This window comes from Natator depressus, chromosome 1, assembly GCF_965152275.1.
Source record: "Natator depressus isolate rNatDep1 chromosome 1, rNatDep2.hap1, whole genome shotgun sequence".
Classification (NCBI taxonomy): Eukaryota; Metazoa; Chordata; order Testudines; family Cheloniidae; genus Natator; species Natator depressus.
In genome coordinates, this window is record NC_134234.1 from 292844464 (window position 1) to 292865463 (window position 21000).

General features: G+C 42.6%; 1 protein-coding gene across 3 annotated transcripts in view; it reads left to right on the forward strand.

Moving 5' to 3' along the window:
• The first annotated feature begins 322 nt into the window (after nt 1-322).
• ADAMTS20 (ADAM metallopeptidase with thrombospondin type 1 motif 20) overlaps nt 323-21000 on the forward strand; it is a 184582-nt gene continuing 163904 nt past the window's right edge. For all 3 annotated transcript variants that reach the window (XM_074942180.1, XM_074942179.1, XM_074942181.1), the window contains exons 1-2: nt 323-413; nt 1396-1742. In XM_074942180.1, coding sequence (XP_074798281.1) covers nt 323-413; nt 1396-1742 — 438 coding nt within the window. The remainder of the gene's footprint in view (nt 414-1395; nt 1743-21000) is intronic.

A 21000-nucleotide genomic window follows, 5' to 3' on the forward strand; every position in this document is an offset into this window, starting at 1 on the left:
GGAGGAGGGGAAGAACCGCCCTCGCCCACCCCGGCGCAGAGAGCGAGCCGAGAGCGAATGCCAGAGTGCAGGCGGGGGGGAGCCGGGAAGGGGCTGCGGAGCGGGCAGCGTTCTGAAGGAGTAGCGGGGAAGCCGGGAAAGGAAGAGACAACGCAGGGGACAAGGGTGGGCGCCAGGAACATGAAAGAGCCGAGCCGTGCGGGGTCGGCCCAGCCGGGTGGCGGCTGCGGCTGCTGAAGCGGGCGCTGCTGCTGGAGCAGCGGCGGCGCGGGGGGGTGCGGGTGCGGGGGAGCTCCGCGGCGGGGCGCCCCCGGAGCGAGCCATGCGGGTTGCGAAGTGGCTAGCGGGTCTGCTGTGCCCGCTCTCCCTTCTCATCACCAAGTCCTGGGAAGTCCGGTTTCACCCCTCGCAAGGTAAACAGGCGGCAACAAAGAAGGCTGGGCTCGGCCCCGAGCGGCGGGGCGTCCCCGGGCAGCTGGAGGTGACACCGCGGCGCGGTGCTTTCGAGGAACGCGGCGCCCGGGTGGTGGTGGCGGGGCGCACGCGGAGGGAAATCCCGGCTCCCTGGAGGGCGCTGGGAATGGTGCCGCTGATGTCGGGGGGCCGGGGTTTCACCCCCCGTTTGTAAGTGCAGGGAAGGAGGGAGGGGTGTGTGGTGTTCAGCACGTGCCAGGGTCGCGGTGCGTGTGTGGGGGGCCACGCGTGTGAGTGTGGAGCGCATATTCCTGTGTGTTTGTGCGGTGTGTGTAACTGGAATTGGGGGCGGGGTGTGTGAAAAAGAGAGAGGGGTTGTGTGTGCCCTGAATGTGAGGGGTGCAAAACGGAGTGGGAGTGAACGTGTAGTACCTCATGTCAGTGGGGGGCATCTGTGGGGAGGCTGTCGAGCCTAGGTTGGCGGGGTGGGTCAATAGGGACTGTGTGGCATAGGGTATGTGAGTGGGGTTGTGAGAGGCAGGCTGAGTGTGGTGCATAACCCCCCCCCCCCGCACACACACATACTGTATGTGAATGGCACTGATTTGCACCTCCACTTTTTACCATGTCAATGGAAAGGAGGCACACAGGGCAGTCTTCAGCCTCCTGCTAAGCGTGCTGGGGGTCGGGGGGGCACACAGTGTGTGGGGGTGTTTGGGGCTGTGTAGGAGGCCGGTCGTGTGTACGGCAGTGGGAGCTGGTACCTACAGTATGTACGAGTGTTTGGAGTGTGTATGCACTGATAATGTATGTCTCCTGGAGAGGAGACACAGGAGGGATTCCTCTGGAGACCCAAAGTCTCCTTCCTGACCCATGTCTCCTCAAGTAAGGCAGCTGCATGTTAGTGGGCAGATTTTGGATAAAAGTATGGCTCATTTCCACACTATTTGGTAAGGATGGCTCTCTTTCTTCCTGTTGCAGAGACCTTAGTGAAGGAACTCTCTTCCTATGAGATAGTCACACCTACCCGAGTGAATGAATTTGGAGACGTTTTTCCTCACACACATCACTTCAGGAGGAGGAAAAGGAGCTTGGAGGCACCAGGGGAGCCTGCTGCTTTCAGGACACATTACCAGCTCAATGCTTATGGGCAGCTCTTCCAACTGAACTTGAGCACTGATGCAGGATTCATTGCTGCTCATTATAAAGTGATGCATGTGGGGTCCCCACAGGAGCAGCCCTCCTCTGACTTGCGCCACTGCTTCTACCGGGGGCATGTCAATGCACAGGAGACACATACAGCTGTCTTCAGCCTCTGTGGTGGCCTGGTAAGCATGCTGGTTATTGCTTCCTATTCTCCTTCATTCATTTCTTTCCCTGTTTGAAAGAGGCTCCTTTGCAGCAGAGCTCAGTCTGAAATTCTCAAGCATTATTCGAGGTAGCTGGTCATGCCAGGAGTAAGTGTAGGTGTTGGCACTGTGTTGTATTGATGATTCTTTTTTGGTGAGCTATATGCATGCCATTTTCATAAGATCTGCTACTAGCATATTATAGGATTGTTTGGTATGGCATTTTAACACAGAAAAAACTCTGCCTCAGAAATACAATAAACCAGTGTTTTGATTAAGTGGTGCTGTAAATCAGCATTAAACGTTATATATGTACAGACGGGTAAGAAGTCAGGACTAGTGATGTGGTGTCCTGGGATAGCCAGGGAAAGGCTAGTGCCTGTACTATTTCCTCCTCTGCTTCCACAAATGCTGTAGGAAAAGAAGATGAAGAAGAGAAGCTCCCAGTGTTCCCTGTGCCACAATCATCCAAATCTTCTGCATTGAAGTAAATAAAAAACCTTCTGTTGACTTCAGTGAGAACAGAATTAGGCCATGTATATACTGAGCTAGTGAGAGCCATAAAGCTAAGTAGATTTGTTTTATTTACTCTTCTGACTCCCACCCTGAGCTACAAAATATGAGAACTGGCCTTTTCCTCTTTATTTACAAAACACAAACTACCCAATACTCTTTGAAGATGTACACTGGCTTCTTCTTTTGCCACTTTTATCAATTTCTTGTTTTTTCAGTGTGATAATACTGCTTTATATTAAAACGAGGATGACATTATAAAGCAGTTATTTAAGTTATCCTGTCTAATATTTGGTATTTTATAGATCAAGCATTCTAAACTTGTAATGATAAAATTGTATCTCAGAGCTGTTTAATATCAAGTAGTACGTATTGACACAGAGTATATTTTTGTTTTAGTTAAACCAAACCAAAACAAAAAAACCCACTTAAAACATATTGCAAATGTGGTAAAGGAGTAAGATATAGGGCTTATCTACACTTAAAACACTACAGCGGCGTGCTGCTCTTCAGTGAAGACACTACCTATGCCGACGAGAGGGATTATCCCATCAGCATAGGTATTCCACCTCCTCGAGAGGCGGTTTAACTGAGGTGTTATGGGGTCTGAATTTTTTTACACCTCTGAGTGATGTAATTACACCAACCTAATTTCCAAGTGTAGACTAGGCCATAGAGTGAAGGCTATTATGTTCATTAGACCTGCCATCCAAGCACAATGTTATAAAACATTTTCCTTTAAAAATATAATTGTGTAATTGCTGCTATGTTAATTTAGGACTAGATTGTGTACAGGCCTAGTCCCATGCTGCCGTGCATGCAAGTAAAAGGAGTAAGGCTTTTAGGTCTGGGCATTGGGGGCACAAGGGCTGCATATACTATACTCTTCCCTACGAGCACTTGAGCAAGGAAGATGCAGAAAATAGAGCAGAGCTAGCTGAATGTGAATGCGGGGATTATGCAGCAATTTACAAAAGGCTGACAAATAGCATACTCCCTTCTGCGACAGTGTTAAAAGGGGAGCCCCAGAGGAAATTGTACTTCAGAGGGGTGTCTTTGCTCAATTCCTTCCATGTACTCCTTTTGGGGTGGTGTAACTATGTGCTATTGTATACTCAGACCTGAGCCTGCAGACTCAGTCTAGCCCTAAAACATTGACTATTTGAGCTGAAAAAGTAAACAGTCCAGACCAGAGACTGTTTTAATGTGCATATCCAATCTTGCTTTTGAAGCATCCCTAATAAATACTGATGTACATCATAAAAAATGAAAAAACAACTCCACCCCAAACCCTACCAAAACAAAACACTATATTGCACATACAATTCTCCCTCTTGGGAGAGGATGAGAAGTTCATCATGTTTAATGTTTTATTGAAAGGTGCTCAGATTAGATTGGTATAATAAGCTGCAGCAAATAGATCTTTCTCCTTTTACAGTTTTCATTATCTAGGAACTCCCATCCCACGTAAAGCAGTTTTTCACTACTTGAAGGGACATCACTAACCTGAAAGGCACAACTATCTGAAATATTTGTACCTATTGTATTTATAAATAATATGTAAGCTTATTGGAACTGAAAGAAGTTAGTGAAAAATATTTTTCTCAATTTTTTAGTTTTTTTGTGTTGTATAGTCAGCAGCTAGTCTTTGTCATGTATAGTTTTAAATGGGACTAATCATGGAGAAAGTACTACTGTGAGTAAGGATAGTAGAATCTAGCCCTTAGTTATTTTATAACCCTTTATTGTAATTATATTGGGACAAATCCTGTCTCTTAGTGGGACCCATTTTCTCCATGTTAAACCCAGTTACTTGAGCCTGGCATGTGGAAGTGAAGGGTGGGGGAGGATTTCCCTCATTGCAATTCCCAAGAAATCAGAAGTGAGTGAAGTTTGAGAGGCTGTTTTGAGCCAAGTGATGACAGTTATGTTCTCCAGTTTCATATGCTTCAGGGGAACTGCTATGGACCAATGCTGTAAAAGCTAAGGGGAAAAAACAGGAAAATTCTACAATTCTAATTCTAAAATTAAAAATGCTACAGGAAAATTAAATTTTTTTTTAAAAATTGCTCTGAAGATGTATACAATGTACCCGAGAGTGATCAGAAGTTTAGTTGGTAAATCAGGTACTCAGTACCCACTTAATCTCTTTGGCATCTTTCTCCACTTCCCTGACTTCATCCACATCCTTCAGTACTGCCTCCTAAGTTCCTACCCTCTTCCTGTTTGCATCCCTGACTCCAGTCACCCTCTCAAGCTTCTGCTGCTCTTTCTGACCTCAGTGTAAGCTGCTCCCAAGAGCATATATTGTTGCACAGTACCCAGGGAACATTGCTTAAAGGCTGTTGACAAATTGTATGCACTTTTGATGTGTTACATGGCAGAGCTTTCACTAGGTTCAGGGATGTAAATGGCAGGGGGAGGTTAAGAGGTTATTAGGGAGCTTGTAATAATTGCAGGAGGGAATCTATAATTAGGAAAGTTGGGGATGCAGTCAAAGGCAGGCGGTTAAGTGGGCTCACAGTTGGACTTCTGATCACTTGCAAGCAGACAATTTACATCTTTTGAGTGATTTCTAAAATTTCAAACTTTATTTTCGTAAGTTCTATTTCTTTGTTTTTGTTTTTACTTTTACTGCATTAGTCAATTTTAGCTTCCTACAAGAGTGGGAAACAAGGTCTCCTGTGGATGTCACTGGCTGCATGTGGACCAAAGTGGCCTCTCAAACATTATCCAGACAGGAAAAAACAAAAGAGGTAAAAATTCATTTAATTTTACAAGTTGATTGAGAAATACAGGGAAATACTATTGAAAAGAATATTTCAATATAGTAGATGACACCGTTATTTAATAATCATGACTGGAGTGAGTCTTCAATTCAAGGTAGCTCCTATCTAAAGAAAAAGTGAGAATTAAAAAAAAAATTAAACTATTTAATGCTGTAGAAACAGTAGGCTCAGCCCCCTTGAGGAGCATTGTGTTGTTCTTGAGACAGACACAGGGATATGTTGTTGGACTCTAGAGAGATATAAACCATTTTCCGCAGCTGGAAGGATGGGTTGGCCAATCTCTTGCCAAATGTTATCCCCTTCTTTCATTGCTGCAGAGGACTCCAAATCCAGCATGGTTCTATTGTGGGGTTGTGTGTGTGGGAAGGGAGTATGTGTAGGGATACGTGGAGCCTTTTTGCAGGTGCAGTCCTTGTATGTAGTACAGATCCCAGCTTGTCTCTGTTCAGCAGAGTTTGGGTGTGGCGTAAAGCCACTGGATCTTCTATTACATGAAGCACAGAAAAACAGAAGTGGTAAGGACTAAAGCAGTGTCAGGTGTGTAATAGTCTTCAGAGTAACTTAATTGTCACCTCTGTCGCTTAAGCAGAGAATTTTTTTCAGACCCTTTTGGTAATGCCCCTCTTCTCCACACTAAACCTGACTATTCTGATTTTGGGAGAGGGGGGAGAATTTGGGCCTAAGCGTTGATCTCCAGAACTTCCTCAGTGCAAGAGGTTTTGTTTGTTTTGTTTTAATAGGGGGTCGGTGGATCACCTTTCTGGGGATTCTGAAAACAATTGTGTCTGCTACTAAGTAGGAGTGTAGTAACTTCTTTTCAAGAAAAGTAAACAGTCCTGGAATTTGTTTTACTGAAGTGTTATTTTTAATTATATTTGGTTAAAAATTGGATGGTCGTCAGAAACTGGTACTAACATATGCCAGTGGTTAGACTCATCTGGAATTACATTATACAGATAACAGCCCACTGGTATTTGTTTTTTCCCTCTTTAATGTAGTTAAAGTACAACAGTACTAGTGAGTTGGAATAAATTGGGTTTTCAAAGAAAACTTTTACAGTGCTTGTCGCTGGATGCTAAATTTTCCTTTTAGGTAACATTTAATTTTAACTAATAGTTACTTCCTAACTCTGAAGAAGAGATTAGTGTGCAGAAGCTCAGTTAAGCATATAACGTACATGAGCATCAGTATTATATCATGTAACCCTTCTACCCTTCAGAGCTGGCAGCAACAAGGACCGGGTTCAGTATCTAGGGGTTCCTTCCAATAACACAATGCAAAACCGGCTCGAGCCCCCACCCAGTGACCTGGGACAAATATAGACCACCCCTGCTGAGCGCCTCCAAGAGGCAATACTTCCCCTCTCGCAAGCACAGAGTCTGAGTGTAGCAAAAGCCTTTTAATAACAGAGAGAAACAATGTGGCATTATGTTGGGGAAACACCACCAACAGGATTCATAACACAACCCATGAGCAAAAAAACCCACCCCAAGCAAATTGGGGTGTGTCCTTTCCTTTGGTTCTTGAGTCCTGCAAAGTCACCCAAAGTCCCAAAAGTCCAACAACCCAGAAGTCTCTGTCCCTGGTCAGTGCAGCCCCAGAGTTCGAAAGTTTATCTGCAGAGTTTTACCTCCTGAGCTGGGTGGAGATGGGGAGGGGGTGGGGGTTAAGGGGCACCTTACGTGATCCAAAGCCGATTGCCCCACCTCTCCATGGAGCTCCGCTCCACCCTGCCAGCCATCCCACAAATTGCTCCGCTCTGCCAGCTACCCCCATGAGCTGTTCCAGCCATCCCACAAACTGCTCCACTCCACCAGCCACTCTGCTCTGCCAGCTGTCCCATGAGCCGCTCCAGCTGTCTCGCAAACTGCTCCGCAATGTATCTTCAGGCTCCCCCAGTACTTAACACTACACTCAGTGATTTCAGCTCTTAGTAAGTTTAGCTCTTTTGTGATTTCAGCTTGTAGTAGCGGAGCCTCAGTGCTGGTGCACCATTGGCCCAAAGCGAATTCAGCTCAGCAGCCTGTAACTAGACTGCTAATAGAATCAAAATTAGCTCTGATATTCCACAGTAGAGAGAGGAGAAAGTGCAATTAGCATATAAGGCTCTTACCAGGGGGCTATACCACCAGATACTAATATCTGTCCCCAGCCTCTCACAATTTACTGAGTTTTGGGACCCAGGTCCCTTGCCTAGCGAGTGCTAAGTAGTTGATGGCAAGTCCCTCCTTCATGACAAAAGGCCAAGTACAGTTCCACTGTCCTTGATTCACATAATCAGGATAATAGCAATTTATTCTTCCTGCCCCAATAACAGAGAAACTGGGGATCCCACAGCAGCCAAAGTGACCATTTGGGCAGCTATGGGCTCATGCTAGGCAGGGTGGGTGTGCATATGCATATGAGATCAGCCCCTGCTGTTCTTTTCCACAACTTGCCACAACTCACCACCAGATGTCAGGGTGGAGCTCATCCTGACTCTGCTTACAATCAGATGGGGAAAAGAGAGGAAAAATGTTACAAACTGTCAACAATTGACAAACAATCACTCTTTGGACAAATTTAATTGCTGCTGACAAACACTTAAACATTGTGGGTTCATTAGGAATCCTCTATTCTGGTAGATGAAGCTGTAACCCCAAATCTCCATAATATGACACTGAAATACTTCAGTACTAGTATTGTCATCCCTCACCAACACAAATTGGCATAAGAGACAAGAATTTACTCACTGAGTAAAACTTAAGTATTGTTATGTTTATATGTAAACAAAAAAGACAGGACAGGAATCTGTTCAAACTCTCCAGACACTCAGTGCAATGAGAGAGAACTGGGAGTTGAATGCTTTATTTTTTCACTTGGATTTTTCAGTTGATTTTTTTCTCTGCTACTTTCTCCCTGATTCTCATGGTTTTGTCTTTTGTGCTCTCGCTTTTCCTTTCTTCAGCATGATTTCTCACTGACACTACTTCTCACATACTCTGGCCTGCTTCCTGTTAACTTTCCCTCACTGTCCATTCTTGTAGACAAGGCCAATCTCTAACTAAATGGGTTTTGCATATGTCACACTTGAACAGCCATTTGTAACTAAGAGAATATTTTATTGACAACACAGTTGTCTCAAGGCTCCTCAGTCTCACTTTGCCTGTCATAGAATGAACAGCACAAATGTTTAAGCTCTCAGTTTTGCTTTACAAACTTTTGTTAGGCTCCCTCCCCCCCCCCCCCCCCGCCCCAGTCTAGTCAGGCATTCTACCTAAGGGGACATTTAAATGTGTGAAATAGAAGAGTAGGAAAATTATTTAGTGCTCTTTATGACCATATCATGTGAGCATGTCTAACAGGATCTCTCTGCCTCTCATGGCAAAACTCAGTCATTGTGTATGGTGGCTTCTGAGTGATCAAAGGTATCTGCCTCAACTGAAATCAAGGAAGAGCAACCATCAACAGTTGAAGAACCAACAACTCATACGAACCTGTGACTCTAAAGTGAGACATGCCCTTAGAGCAGGGGTGGGCAAACTTTTTGGTCCGAGGGCCACATCTGGGTGGGGAAATTGTATGCAGGGCTGGGGCTGGGGTGCGGGGTGCGGGAGGCAGTGCAGGATGTGGGAGGAGGTGCAGTGTGCAGGAATGGGCTCAGGGCAAGGGATTGGGGCAGAGGAGAGGTACAGGGTGTATGAGGGGGCTCTGGGAAGGGGGTTGGGGTGCAGGAGGGGTGTGGAGTGCAGGAGGGGGCTCAGCGCTGGGGTGCAGGAGGGGTGTGGACTGCGGGAGGGAGCTCAGGGCAGGGGGTTGGGGTGCAGGAAGGGTGCGGGGTGCTGCAGGGGGCTCAGAGCAGGGAGTTGGGGTGTAGGGTGCAGCAGGGGGCTCAGGGCAGGGAGTAGGAGTGTAGGGGGTGTTCAGGGTGCAGCAGGGGGCTTAGGGCAGGGAGTTGAGGGGCAGGGTGCAGGAGGGTTTTGGGCTCCAGCCTGGCACCACTTACCTAAAGCAGCTCCGGGGTGGCAGCGGCTCGCACAGGAGCCAGGGCAGGCTCCCTGCATGCCTGCCCTGGCCCCACGCCGCGCCACTTTGGGAAGTGGCTGGCACCACGTCTCTGCGTGGCCCCTGGGGAAGTGCGGGGCACAGGGCTCTGCGCGCTGTCCTTGCTGCACCTCCCAGTACCTCCCCCGAAGCTCCCATTGGCCGTGGTTCCCTGTTCCCAGCCATTGGGAGCTGCGGGGTGCAATGCCTGGAGGCAAGGGCAACGCATGGAGCCCTCTGCACCCCCTTCCCCCCCGGGCCGCAGGGACCTGCGGCACCACAAGGGGCAAACCCGCGGGCCGGATCCGAAGCCCTGATGGGCTGGATCCAGCCTGCGGGACGTAGTTTGCCCACCCCTGCCTTAGAGGCATGACTTTCTCCTCTTTTTCTCCCAGAGTGGTCTTTGATAGTTCAAGACTTTGGTGCCCAGAATGCAGGTGAGCTATCTCTTCTCCATCACAAACAAGAAAAAGATTTATTGTTAAAGCCACCTCAGTCTTGCTAGTCAAAGCTAAAATAGTGCCCACTCCTGTCCTATATCTTCTTAAATAACATAGGTCTCACTTCCAACGACTCAGTTCAGAGAAGCTAGGCTTCTGTTATCCCAGTTATTTAAGACAAACCTCATGTGTCCCCAAATGCTTCATGTAATATGGATTTATCTGAACCTGATTTCTTTGAAGCGGACTCCTGTCCAGATTAGGTATTTTCCCCATCAAAATATACCTATCTTATAAGAAAATATCTCTAAATTCTTAGTACAATGAATTCTTAGGACAAAATTGTACTTGATAATAGGTGGGTTGCATCTAATTCTTGTTTCACCCTCATGGATATAAGCTAACATTTTAGAAAGTAAAGTTGTGGACTCCTTACCATAAAGTAGATACCATAGTTGCAAATTGCTCTCGAAAATTCTCTCTCTTCTGATTGAGGGGAATGTCACACTCCAAACTCTCTAGGACAAACATGGACATATTCTCTGCAGAGATCCTATGAATTCTACTGTCAACTGTCTTTCACCAGTTTTATGCAACCACAACCTTGACTATGTATTGTTGAGCTTTCACCTCTGTATGTGACCCCTCTGAAAGTACACAGAGGGATTTCCACATACATCTTATATTGTATTGTGACACTTACATGATATATGTATTTATTTGGATTTGGACACCTATCCCAGGCTCTGAGTGCGTTGACAAATCATTGTATAAACAGTTCATAATAAAAACAAGAAGAACAGAACAGCAGCAAACCTCATCAGCCAGTCAGCAGGAAACAAAACTTCCACACTTCAGTTTTCCCCAAACTCCACACGCTTTCTGCTCTCCCTGGACACATATGCAAATAGATAGGCTTTTAAGCATGCCCCAAAGGTCAGCAAATTCTGGCAGCTATTATTATTTCAAACCATGAGGTGTGTGTGGGAGAGTGAATTCTACATCTGAGGGTCCCTCACAGAAAATGACCTGTCTGCAGTCCTGCTCTCTTACAAACCAAAGGGATTTCAGCCTGAGTGCTACAGGTGATCTCAACTGCAGCATTTTCACACAGGAGAGATGCTGGCTCTCATACAGGCAGGTCCCAAACCTTTTAAGGCTTATAGGACTAAACTAACACGTTAAGTTTCACCTGCAAACCAACTAGTAGCCAATGGAGATCACAGAGGATTGGTCTCGTGCTCTTGGGGAAAGAGCCGCTTATTAAGCAGTGTATAACACATACTTCACTCACTTTAGCTTCCAATTGATTTCAGATGTAGCCTTATATAAAGTGTATTGCAGCAGACTGGATTATGGTAGCAAGGTCTGTAACTGTGAGAAGAGGTCACAATCTCCTGACTCACTGTATATTGAAAAAAGCAGTCCTAGTCACCACTGCTGTTTGATCATCTAAAAACAACTGAAAAGCTACCAGGACCTCAGAATTATGTACTGGAGTGGCACGGGGTGGATACATGTCCTATCTCTCATCCCTAGCAAAGGGATCAATATAATCTTTGTCATATCTTCTGGTTACTTTGCCAAGTTTATCATCGTCATCATCTCAGTTTTATTAGTTTTGAACCATGACCAATTTGTACTTCATGATACAATCTCTACCAGACACTGGGGGGGGGGGGGGGAGAGATACTTAATCATACCCTATGAGTCTCACAAACTGGAGATATAAAACTGGTTGTGATCAGCATAATAAGACTTTAGAATCCAGTTCTTCTCACTACCTCTCTTAATAGTTCCATACACGATGAACAGGAGAAAGCTCTCCAACTGTTAGCCATCAGGATAGGGCTGTGTTTCTGTATTCTTCTTCCTCTAGTGAGAATGCGAAGTGCCTCCACACAGATCCAGGAAGTTCTTGTTAAACAGTATTTGGGATATTTGAGTTGGTGAGAGTTTATTAAATATTTTTGAAGGACAAAAGTCAGGGGTAAAAGTTCCACCAAAACATAAGAACATAAGACTGGCCATACTGGGTCAGACCAAAGGTCCATCCAGCCCAGTATCCTGTCTACTGACAGTGGCCAATGCCAGGTGCCCCAGAGGCAGTGAACCTAACAGGTAATGATCAAGTGATCTTTCTCCTGCCATCCATCTCCACCATCTGACAAACAGAGGCTAGGGACACCATTCCTTACCCATCCTGGCTAATAGCCATTAATGGACTTAACCTCCATGAATTTATCCAGTTCTCTTTTAAACCCTGTTATAGTCCTAGCCTTCACAACCTGCTCAGGCTCAGAGTTCCATAGGTTGACTGTGTGCTGAGTGAAGAAGAACTTCCTTGTATTTGTTTTAAACCTGCTACCCATTAATTTCATTTGGTGGTCCCCAGTTCTTATATTATGGGAACAAATAAATAACTTTTCCTTATTCACTTTCTCCACACCACTCATGATTTTATATACCTCTATCATATTCCCCCCTTAGTCTCCTCTTTTCCAAGCTGAAAAATCCTAGCCTCTTTAATCTCTCCTCATATGGGACCTGTTCCAAACCCCTAATAATTTTAGTTGCCCTTTTCTGAACTTTTTCTAATGCCAGTATATCTTTTTTGAGATGAGGGGACCACATCTGTACGCAGTATTCAAGATGGGGGTGCACCATGGATTTATATAAGGGCAATAAGATAGTCTCAGTCTTATTCTCCATCCCTTTTTTAATGATTCCTAACATCCCATTTGCTTTTTTGACTGCCGCTGCACACTGTGTGGACGTCTTCAGAGAACTATCCATGATGACTCCAAGATCTTTCTCCTGATTAGTTGTAGCTAAATTAGCCCCTATCATATTGTAGTATAGTTGGGGTTATTTTTTCCAATGTGCATTACTTTACATTTATCCACATTAAATTAACGTGTTGAAATGGATCAGAATGTGTATCAGTGATTTTTATAAGGTTTCTTTTGGGTTTATGACTCATTCCACATGAAGCAGCACCACCTCCTGATGTGGGAGAGAAAAATAATCTCATGGTATGTATCTGGTTATATTTGACACACAAGTGCATCTGAACTAAGACTGAAAATGGAAACTCATCTCCATTTGCTTATAAATGCCCCTGAATAGCAAAAGAACTAGCTGATTTGCTGTCAGGCTTACTACTTCGATAATTTCTTGCTCTGGTTTGAGTTGGGCAGTTGTGTCCCATTCTGTACTTTGGAAAGTTTGGGCAAGAAGGTGATTATATGTGTGTACTCACCAAAGTGCTATATGGGTCATTAACCATGCCTATCACTCTTCTTCAGGTGTTTAAACTTTCCTTGTGTCTTTGCTGGCCTATCCGAACTTCCTTTCAGAACCATTTTGCGGAAGAGACCCTGGGTTTCCTCACTTTTCACAGACTGCTCCAGTAGTTATTTCTCTTCTGTCTCAGCCTTCCTTAAGATCTTAAGAGAGTTTTGTTCATCTTGTATCTAACAGTGCTTGTTTACAAGCAAACCGTTATCTATCACCATTCCAGATATCTTAAACAGAACAAATTTTATTTGGCATGGAATTGAAAATAAATAAAAAATCAAAATAATAAAAGGTAAGTCCATACAAAATATTGAAATAACTAGGCTAATACCACTGTAGAACTCGTTAGCTAGGCTCTGCATTTAAATACAAAATATGAGTTAAGCCAGTGGTTTTCACCCTGTGGTTTGCGGACTCCTAGGGTGAAACTAAACTTCGACTATGTCTAAGATTTCCAAAAAGGTCCGCACCTCCATTAAAATTTTTTTACGTGTCCACAAATGAAAAAAGGTTGAAAACTACTGAGTTAAGCTATATAAAAACCTTATGTGCTAATAAGACCTTTCATCTCTGCTTCCAAGCTGATAGCTTCCTCAGAGGCCTATCCTGTCCTTTTCTTTGCAAGTTTGTATGATATGATGCAGCAAAATGTATGCAAGATCAATCTCTCTCTCTCTGTGTAGTTGGTATATCTTTGAGCCCATTTATATTGCAAATGCAACCAATTTACAAAACCTGATTACAGTGCTTTTGGCTTCCAACCTAGTTACAATGTGGTTGCTATTTATACTGTAGATGTGTTAAAACTTCAGACATGTAAAAGTTTATGTTAACTGTTTCATATCCCAAGCTTTAGCAAGCTTGTGAAATATGGTTATCATCTACACTGCTAATTGCAACAGTGTTGTAACTAGGTTGTCTGAGTTGGCTGTATTTGAAGTGTAAATAGATCCTTTGTGTAACTAGCATCCCTTTGTTGATAGTCTTTGTGGCTTTATATCTGTATGGTAAGAACCCAAGTGTTAAACATTAGCATGTTGATCACAACCTCATCAATTAGCTGAAAACTTAATATACGTTGAGTTAACTCAAACTTAGTTTAAACATTGTATTGTGAAGTGTTAACATATTTGATTATATTGTTTATTCTTTGTCTCTTGATACACCAACTTATAAGGACCTCCTAATTTGTATGGTTCTGTTTATATATTGTTTCATTTAATTATATATTATTTCAAAAGGAGTTTGTCCGTTTCAGGCATGTGCAACTCCCAGTTAACTCAGTAAGATTTAAGCTTGTGTAAATATGGAGAGAATTTGACTCCCTGGTATGTAATTGGGTTTGAGGCAATCATTGATAGAGTCTAATCAATTGCTCTACAGAGACATTTGGCAGATTCAGTTTGTTTCAAAATTATTTTTGTTTTTATGTAGTATTTAGTAGTCTTTACCATTCCATTGGGAAGTGCTGAGAAACACAGTAATTAATAAATAATAATGCTGAAATCCCATTTAAAATAAAGAAATTGTTCAGAATAGCATGAGTATTAGGAAAATGACTTACTGTATGCTATTTTGGTTAGACTGAAAAATATGCAGTTTCCTTAAATATTTTAAAGAGTTTTTATAGGTTATTCAGGTTTTGGTATATATTACTGTGAATTTCCCATGTCTTATTTCTATTTAATGTGGAAGGTGTTTATTCATGTGATTTGTAATGCTCAGCAGTATTGATCTTTGTGATAATTCATATGAGCTGACACTTGAGTTGTCCGCTTCGATTTAGTTGACATAATATATAAACAACTTTGTTCAGACAATTAGACTTGTAGATGAGATTATCTGTTTAAGTGGTTTAATGGTCATATTTAAGGAAAGCTTAATGCTGTTTAAACGAAGTTAAACCAGTGTTTAATCAGCAGTTGAATTAAATTTTCCTCTCCTGTCCAATCATATTCACATTTCCAAGCGCGCACAATATCTTGGATATAGAACTTTAAAGCTGTTTATGCATTAATGGGAATAATGATCACCTGTTGCATAATGTGACCAAGTAACTTTTTATCCTTGTGTGTTGAGTGGTCCTTACTAGACTTCTAAATATTGTCATATTTGTGTGTGGCTCATTCTGAGGTAGTAACAAATAGAGCTGGTCAAAAAGTGGAGAGGGGAAATTTTGGAAAAAAAACCCACCCCTTTTTTCAAATTTCAATATTTAATTGAAATTTTGAAACCGTTTGAACAGGTTTATTGTTGATCAAAAAAGGGAAAAAATGAGTGAAAAATTTGTTGAAGCATATTGTTTGATTTTTAAAATTCAAAATTTCATCAGTCTTGAAATTCAAAAATTTTCTGCCATCTCTAGTAACAAGGGACAGAAACATATGTAGCAAACTTTTTCCTGTTTCTCAGAGTTGAACTAACCTGGGCATAGGCAGTTCCAAATTAGAGTGACGGAGGGGTAGAAATATAGATTCTTAGCTTCTATTTATTTCACTGGGTTTTAAGAACAAATAACAAGACAAGCTCCCCTGTCCTATAAAGTCTTATAAACTCAATTTACAATGAAAATGTGCTATAGTGTACAGTACATCTTCCCGTGTAATACACATGAATATTGTTTTCCCTCATAAACTAAATATCACAATTTTCTGTCAACACAAGATGCAAATCGCATATTAAGTTGTAATTTCTGAATTCCACAACTTCATAACAGGCATTCCTGTTAGGATATGTTTGTCATTCTTTTGTACGCGTTATGGTACTTTTGGTAAGATTGGAACATTTGGACATGTTTCCAATGTATTTCACCAGTTGAGTGGGAACTTTCTGTGGCAATTACAGTTACAGTACCTGAGAGACTAGTCAATTCAGTACAGGTCAGCTTTCCAAAGATATAGCATTAATATCTCATAATGAAGATTCACAAAAGTTGGACATGTTAGATCATCCAGTACATCTTGCAGATGAAAGATTGTTCCTTGTAGTATAGTTTTAGTGTTTTGTCCAGTTCATTTTTAACAGTCAAAATGGATGGCTTCCATCAGTTCTCCTAATATCCCCATTAGATTGTTTTGGCAATTTGAGCTCTTGATGAATATCGGTTTAGGGACTTAGTACTATCTTTTGATTTTAACATTCTCCACGTGTTTTTAGAAGTACACGGAACTGTCTGCTTTATCTTGTGCATTTTTCTTAGGCGGAATTCATTTGCCTATCCAGAGTCCATTTTGGTAGGCCCGTTCACTTTTGAAAGCAGGTAGAAGCAGCACAAATTTTTTCTTTGCTGGATGCAAGGATGTTTTGCTGTGAAACAGCTCCATGATGTGGGACAGTCCGTAACCTCTTTTGAGAGCAACGTCCATATTCTTCACAATAGTAGCCATGTGGAGATTTTCTAAATTTGAGGATTCTGCTTTTCTTGCCTTCCTGTCTCTCTAGCCTTACTACTTATTCCCACCCACCACCCCCATTTGCCTCAAGATAAAAACTGCAAAATTGGAACCTTCCAGCTGGGTCGCCTCTCATTGGATCACTGAATGTTTGTGCCTAAGCTGTCTTTCCCTTTTTCTGTATTCTTCCAAGTCAAGCTATTAACTTTCTACCACCAGGGCCTTCCTGCCAGTGCAGATTACTAATGATAATGGCAGAGTGTTGTTGTTAATAATTATAAAGAATCAAAAAGGGTACTCATCATTTGTCAGGCACCATGCGTCCTGAAGTCAGGCCTGTAGGGCTGCCAAGCAGGAGCCTTATTCTTTGCACCACCATGCTGCAAGGCTATATAGGGAAACTGCAGCTGATATCTTGCAAGCAGAGGTTACACCCACTGACTCAGAGGAATCAGTTGACTAGCAGCCAGCTGCTGATTGGTCCCTCCTAGCATAAAGCTTCCTGTTCCTTCACCCCATCCTGTGAGGCCCCCACGTGGGTGGAGCGGAGATGGGAAGAGGTGAAGCCTCGAGGGAAGAGGATGAGCGGGAGCCAGGTGGAGCGCTGACAGGGCCACAGCTGGGGTGCCCACCCTTTCGGTGGCAGTGCTCCAAAGGTGTCGGGTCAGCTGTTTGGGGAGGCTTAGTCTTCCCTGGCCTCTTATACCTGCCACCTATATTGCCATGTCCTTCGGTAAGTTGTTCCAATGGCTAATTGCCTTCCCTGTTAAAGACTTGTGCCTTATTTCTAGTCTCAATTTATTTAGCTTCAGCTTTCAGCCACTGGATCTTGTTATGGTTTTTTCTGCTAGATTAAAGAGCCATCTACTGTCAGAAATCTCTACTCTATGCAGACATTTGTGGGTTATGATCAGGTCACCTCTTAATCTTCTCTTGGATAAACTAAATACATTCAGCTTCTTAAGTCCAAGGTGTGTCTTCCCAAACTCCTATCCTTGTAGGTCTTTTCTGAACCCTTTTCAATTTGGAAACTAAGGTTAATTTCATGTTTCTGTAGTCTCTGCTGCTATACTTGTCCATGTGTTGTTCAAAGGTGCCATTAAACACCAGGTTGTAACATGTGTATTCATATATACCTCATCAATAAATTCTGTAAGGTTTTCTTAATTTCTTCCATTACTCTTGTAGGGTAGCAAGTATGTTAGTTAAGCCTAAGGAAATTTTAAACTATTCAAACAGACTCCATATAGTAGACAGAATTGTTCATCCATATAACCTAAATGTATTTTTCTTTTGATCTAATACAGACAACTGCCTAACTCATGCAGAACATCTTTGATCCATGGAATGGGTTGTTTGTCTGATGTGGATTTTTTGTTTAATTCACTCTAGTCTAGTGGATGGGTGAGGTTCTGTGGCCTGCAATGTGCAGGAGGTCAGACTAGATGATCATGATGGTCCCTTCTGACCTTAAAGTCTATGAGAATCACAGAGGTATGTGTTAGAGAAGATGACTTTGATTTTGTAATCTTTTTCTACTTATGAGATCTGCTTATGAGATCTATCTACTTTTGATATGCCTTTACTTCTTTATGGAAGTGTTTTAGACAGATTTCTGCTTATATGATTTGACATGTATCTGCAGAATGTGAGTCAAGCAAATTCCATCTTCATCTCTTGGAAAAGGCTTGAACTTCTATTTCAACATGTATTTGGCAACTTGTCTGCGTATATCTGCTAAGTGACTTGGGTTTTATTGGTTTTCCGCAATTCTTTTTCATTTACTGTGCTTGGAAAATGCTGTGTTTTTCTTTGGGCTAGTCCATTATCTACAATTACATCATATCTCTTGTAACATTTATGTCTCCTACAGGAATCTCACTGTCTGGCAATGCACTGGAATTTCATATTTAATCTATTGTAAACTTTGCAGTAAAGTTTTTTCACGTCAGGATGATATGATGTTTTTATGGATTACTGAGTTTGCCATTTATCTGATATAACATTCTGATTCAAGCGTTTTGACTAATGTTGCCAGTTTTGGGAAATGAACTAAAAGTCTCTTTGTTTTTTTGCAAAGCAGAATGTTCCACTGAAGTCTAAAATAAGTTTTCATACTCATGATCACGCTGTATGGAGTTGTTCATGACCACGAGTGCCAACCTTAGGGCAGACAGTTGGAAAAGCAGGACAGATGTCCCCAGATGGTTGTTTGTTCTATAATTTAGACTCCACCAACCCAGTAACAAATGTGAACTTCTGAAGCACAATAACAATCTTACCATGGAGTCACAGGCAGTCCCCTTGGGCATGCCAGTCTGTATTTTCACCCAGGCAAGTTGGACTTATTGATAAATAGTTATGTACAATAAAGACCACAAAAAATTCAGGTTACTTCCAGTCTCAAGAGACTAGTCAGTTACCCCAGTTCATTTTGTACCTCAGATTTCACACCAAAGATAATCATAGGGTTAGAAGGGACGGCATCAGTCATCTAGTCTAACTCCCTCTAAGAGGCAGGATTTGTTGTGTCTAAACCATCCAAAACAGATGGCTGTCCAGCGTCCTTTTGAAAATCTCCAGTGAAGAAACTTCTACAACCTCCGGAGGCAGTCTGTTCCATTGTCCTACTGTTTTTACAGTTAGGAAGTTTTTCTTGAGATTTAATCTAAATCTGCTATGCTGTAGGTTGAATTCATTGCCTCTTGTCCTACCTTCTGTGGCAAAAGAGAACAACTTTTCTCCATCATTTTTGTGGCAGCCTTTCAAGTATCTGAAGACCGCTATCATATCCCCCTTTAATCTCCTTTTTTCCAAACTAAACATACCCAGTTCCTTCAGCCTTTGCTCATATGGCTTTTATTCCATCCCTTTGATCATCTCTGTCACTTGCCTCTGGATCATTTCCAGTTTCTCAACTTCCTGTCTATACATTGGTGACCAAAACTGTACACAGTACTCAAGCTGAGGCCTAATCAGCACCGAGTAGGGCGGTGCTATCACCTCCCGGGACTTGCATGCTATACCTCTGTTAATGCAACCTAAAATTGCATTTGCTTTTTTTGCAACAGCATTGCATTGCTGACTCCAACTGAGATCCTTCTAAGCAGTGCTGCCAAGCCAGTTCCCCCCCATTCTATATTTGTGCATTTAGTTTTTCTTCCGTAAATGTAGCACGTAACATTTGTCCTTGGTAGGTGCTATGCTTTGTCTTTGTTGAATTTCATTTTGTTGTCTATAGCCCAGTTCTCCAGTTTATCAAGATCCCTCTGAATTTTAGCTCTATCCTCCAAAGTATTGGTAACCCCCACAGCTTTCTGTCAACTGCAAACTTGATCAGTATGCTTTCTATACTTATCATGTCATTAATAAAGATGGTAAACAACACCGGACCCAGAGCAGATGCCTGTGGAACCCCAGTTGAGACCTCCCACAATCTGACATACTTCCATTAATAGTTACTCTTTGTTTGCAGTTGTTTAACCTATTTTGTATCCACTTAATGGTGGTTCTGTCAAGCCCACATTTCTTCAGCTTATTTATCAGAATGTCATGTGGGACTGACATAATACTATGAGCCAATCCTAAAGCAAACTAAGGATTTATTAACTAGCAAAAAGAAATGAGTTATTTATAGATTAAAGCAAGAAACTTGTATACATATGAGTTATAGTCTGTACTTTCAAAAGATGAGTGAGTTGTAGTAATCTATCAACACTGAATGTCTTTTAAGGCTTACCCAGGTTGACTGGGGGGATCTCTGCTTTTGTTTTCTAGTTCCAACCCTGTGAGACTCCAAACAGCAAAGAGATGAAGAACTTTCATGTCAGATATATTTACTTCCAGAATTCACACTAATGAGACAAGCTTTCTTGCATGTAGCACATTTACAGGTGTGAGAGGGCCATCAGCCGAGTCTCTGTATCGTGATGCTTTACAATGGCCCATTTACTTTTAATAAAAGAAAAGGAGTACTTCTGGCACCTTAGAAACTAACCAATTTATTTGAGCATAAGCTTTCGTGAGCTACAGCTCACTTCATCGGATGCATAAAGTGGAAAGTACAGTGAGGAGATTTTATATATACACACAGACCATGAAAAAATATACATTGTAAGGAGAGTGATCACTGAAGATGAGCTATTACCAGCAGGAGAGTGGGGTGCGGGGAAAGAAAACCTTCAAAAGGTTTTCAGACTTCATTGGACCATGGCCCCCTTCTGAGAATAAAAATTACTACATGATCCCAGGAGGGGTGACCGAAGCCTGAACCCTGCAGCCTCCAGGGGTGTGTGTGTGTGTGTGTGTGTGTGTGTGTGTGCAAAGCCAAAGCCCAAGGATTGCAGCACCAGGCAGGGGGCTGTAACCTAATCCCTGGTGCCCAGGGTTGAAGCCAAAGCCTGAAGCCCTCAGGCTTCAGCTTTGGCCCCAGGTGGTGAGGCTCGGACTTCGGCCCTCGGCCTCAGCAAGTCTAACACCAGTCCTAGTGACCCCATTAAAATGGGGTCGCACCTCACTTTGGGGTCCTGACCCACAGTTTGAGAACTGCTGTGCTAGTTAATTTTAGGATACTTATTTGAATTGCTTAACTGTAAATGTTTCTTTTTCATTCAATATTTTAATGTATTGAAAAAGTGCAAGGGGTGTTTACAAGAACCTCCTTTTCCACCCCGCATTACAGCATGCTTTATGTTTCATGTTGTTGGTGCTACCTCATTTCATATTGGTGACACTGTACTATTGATTGGTTATCCCGTTTGATAAGGGCTGGAGCTTGCAG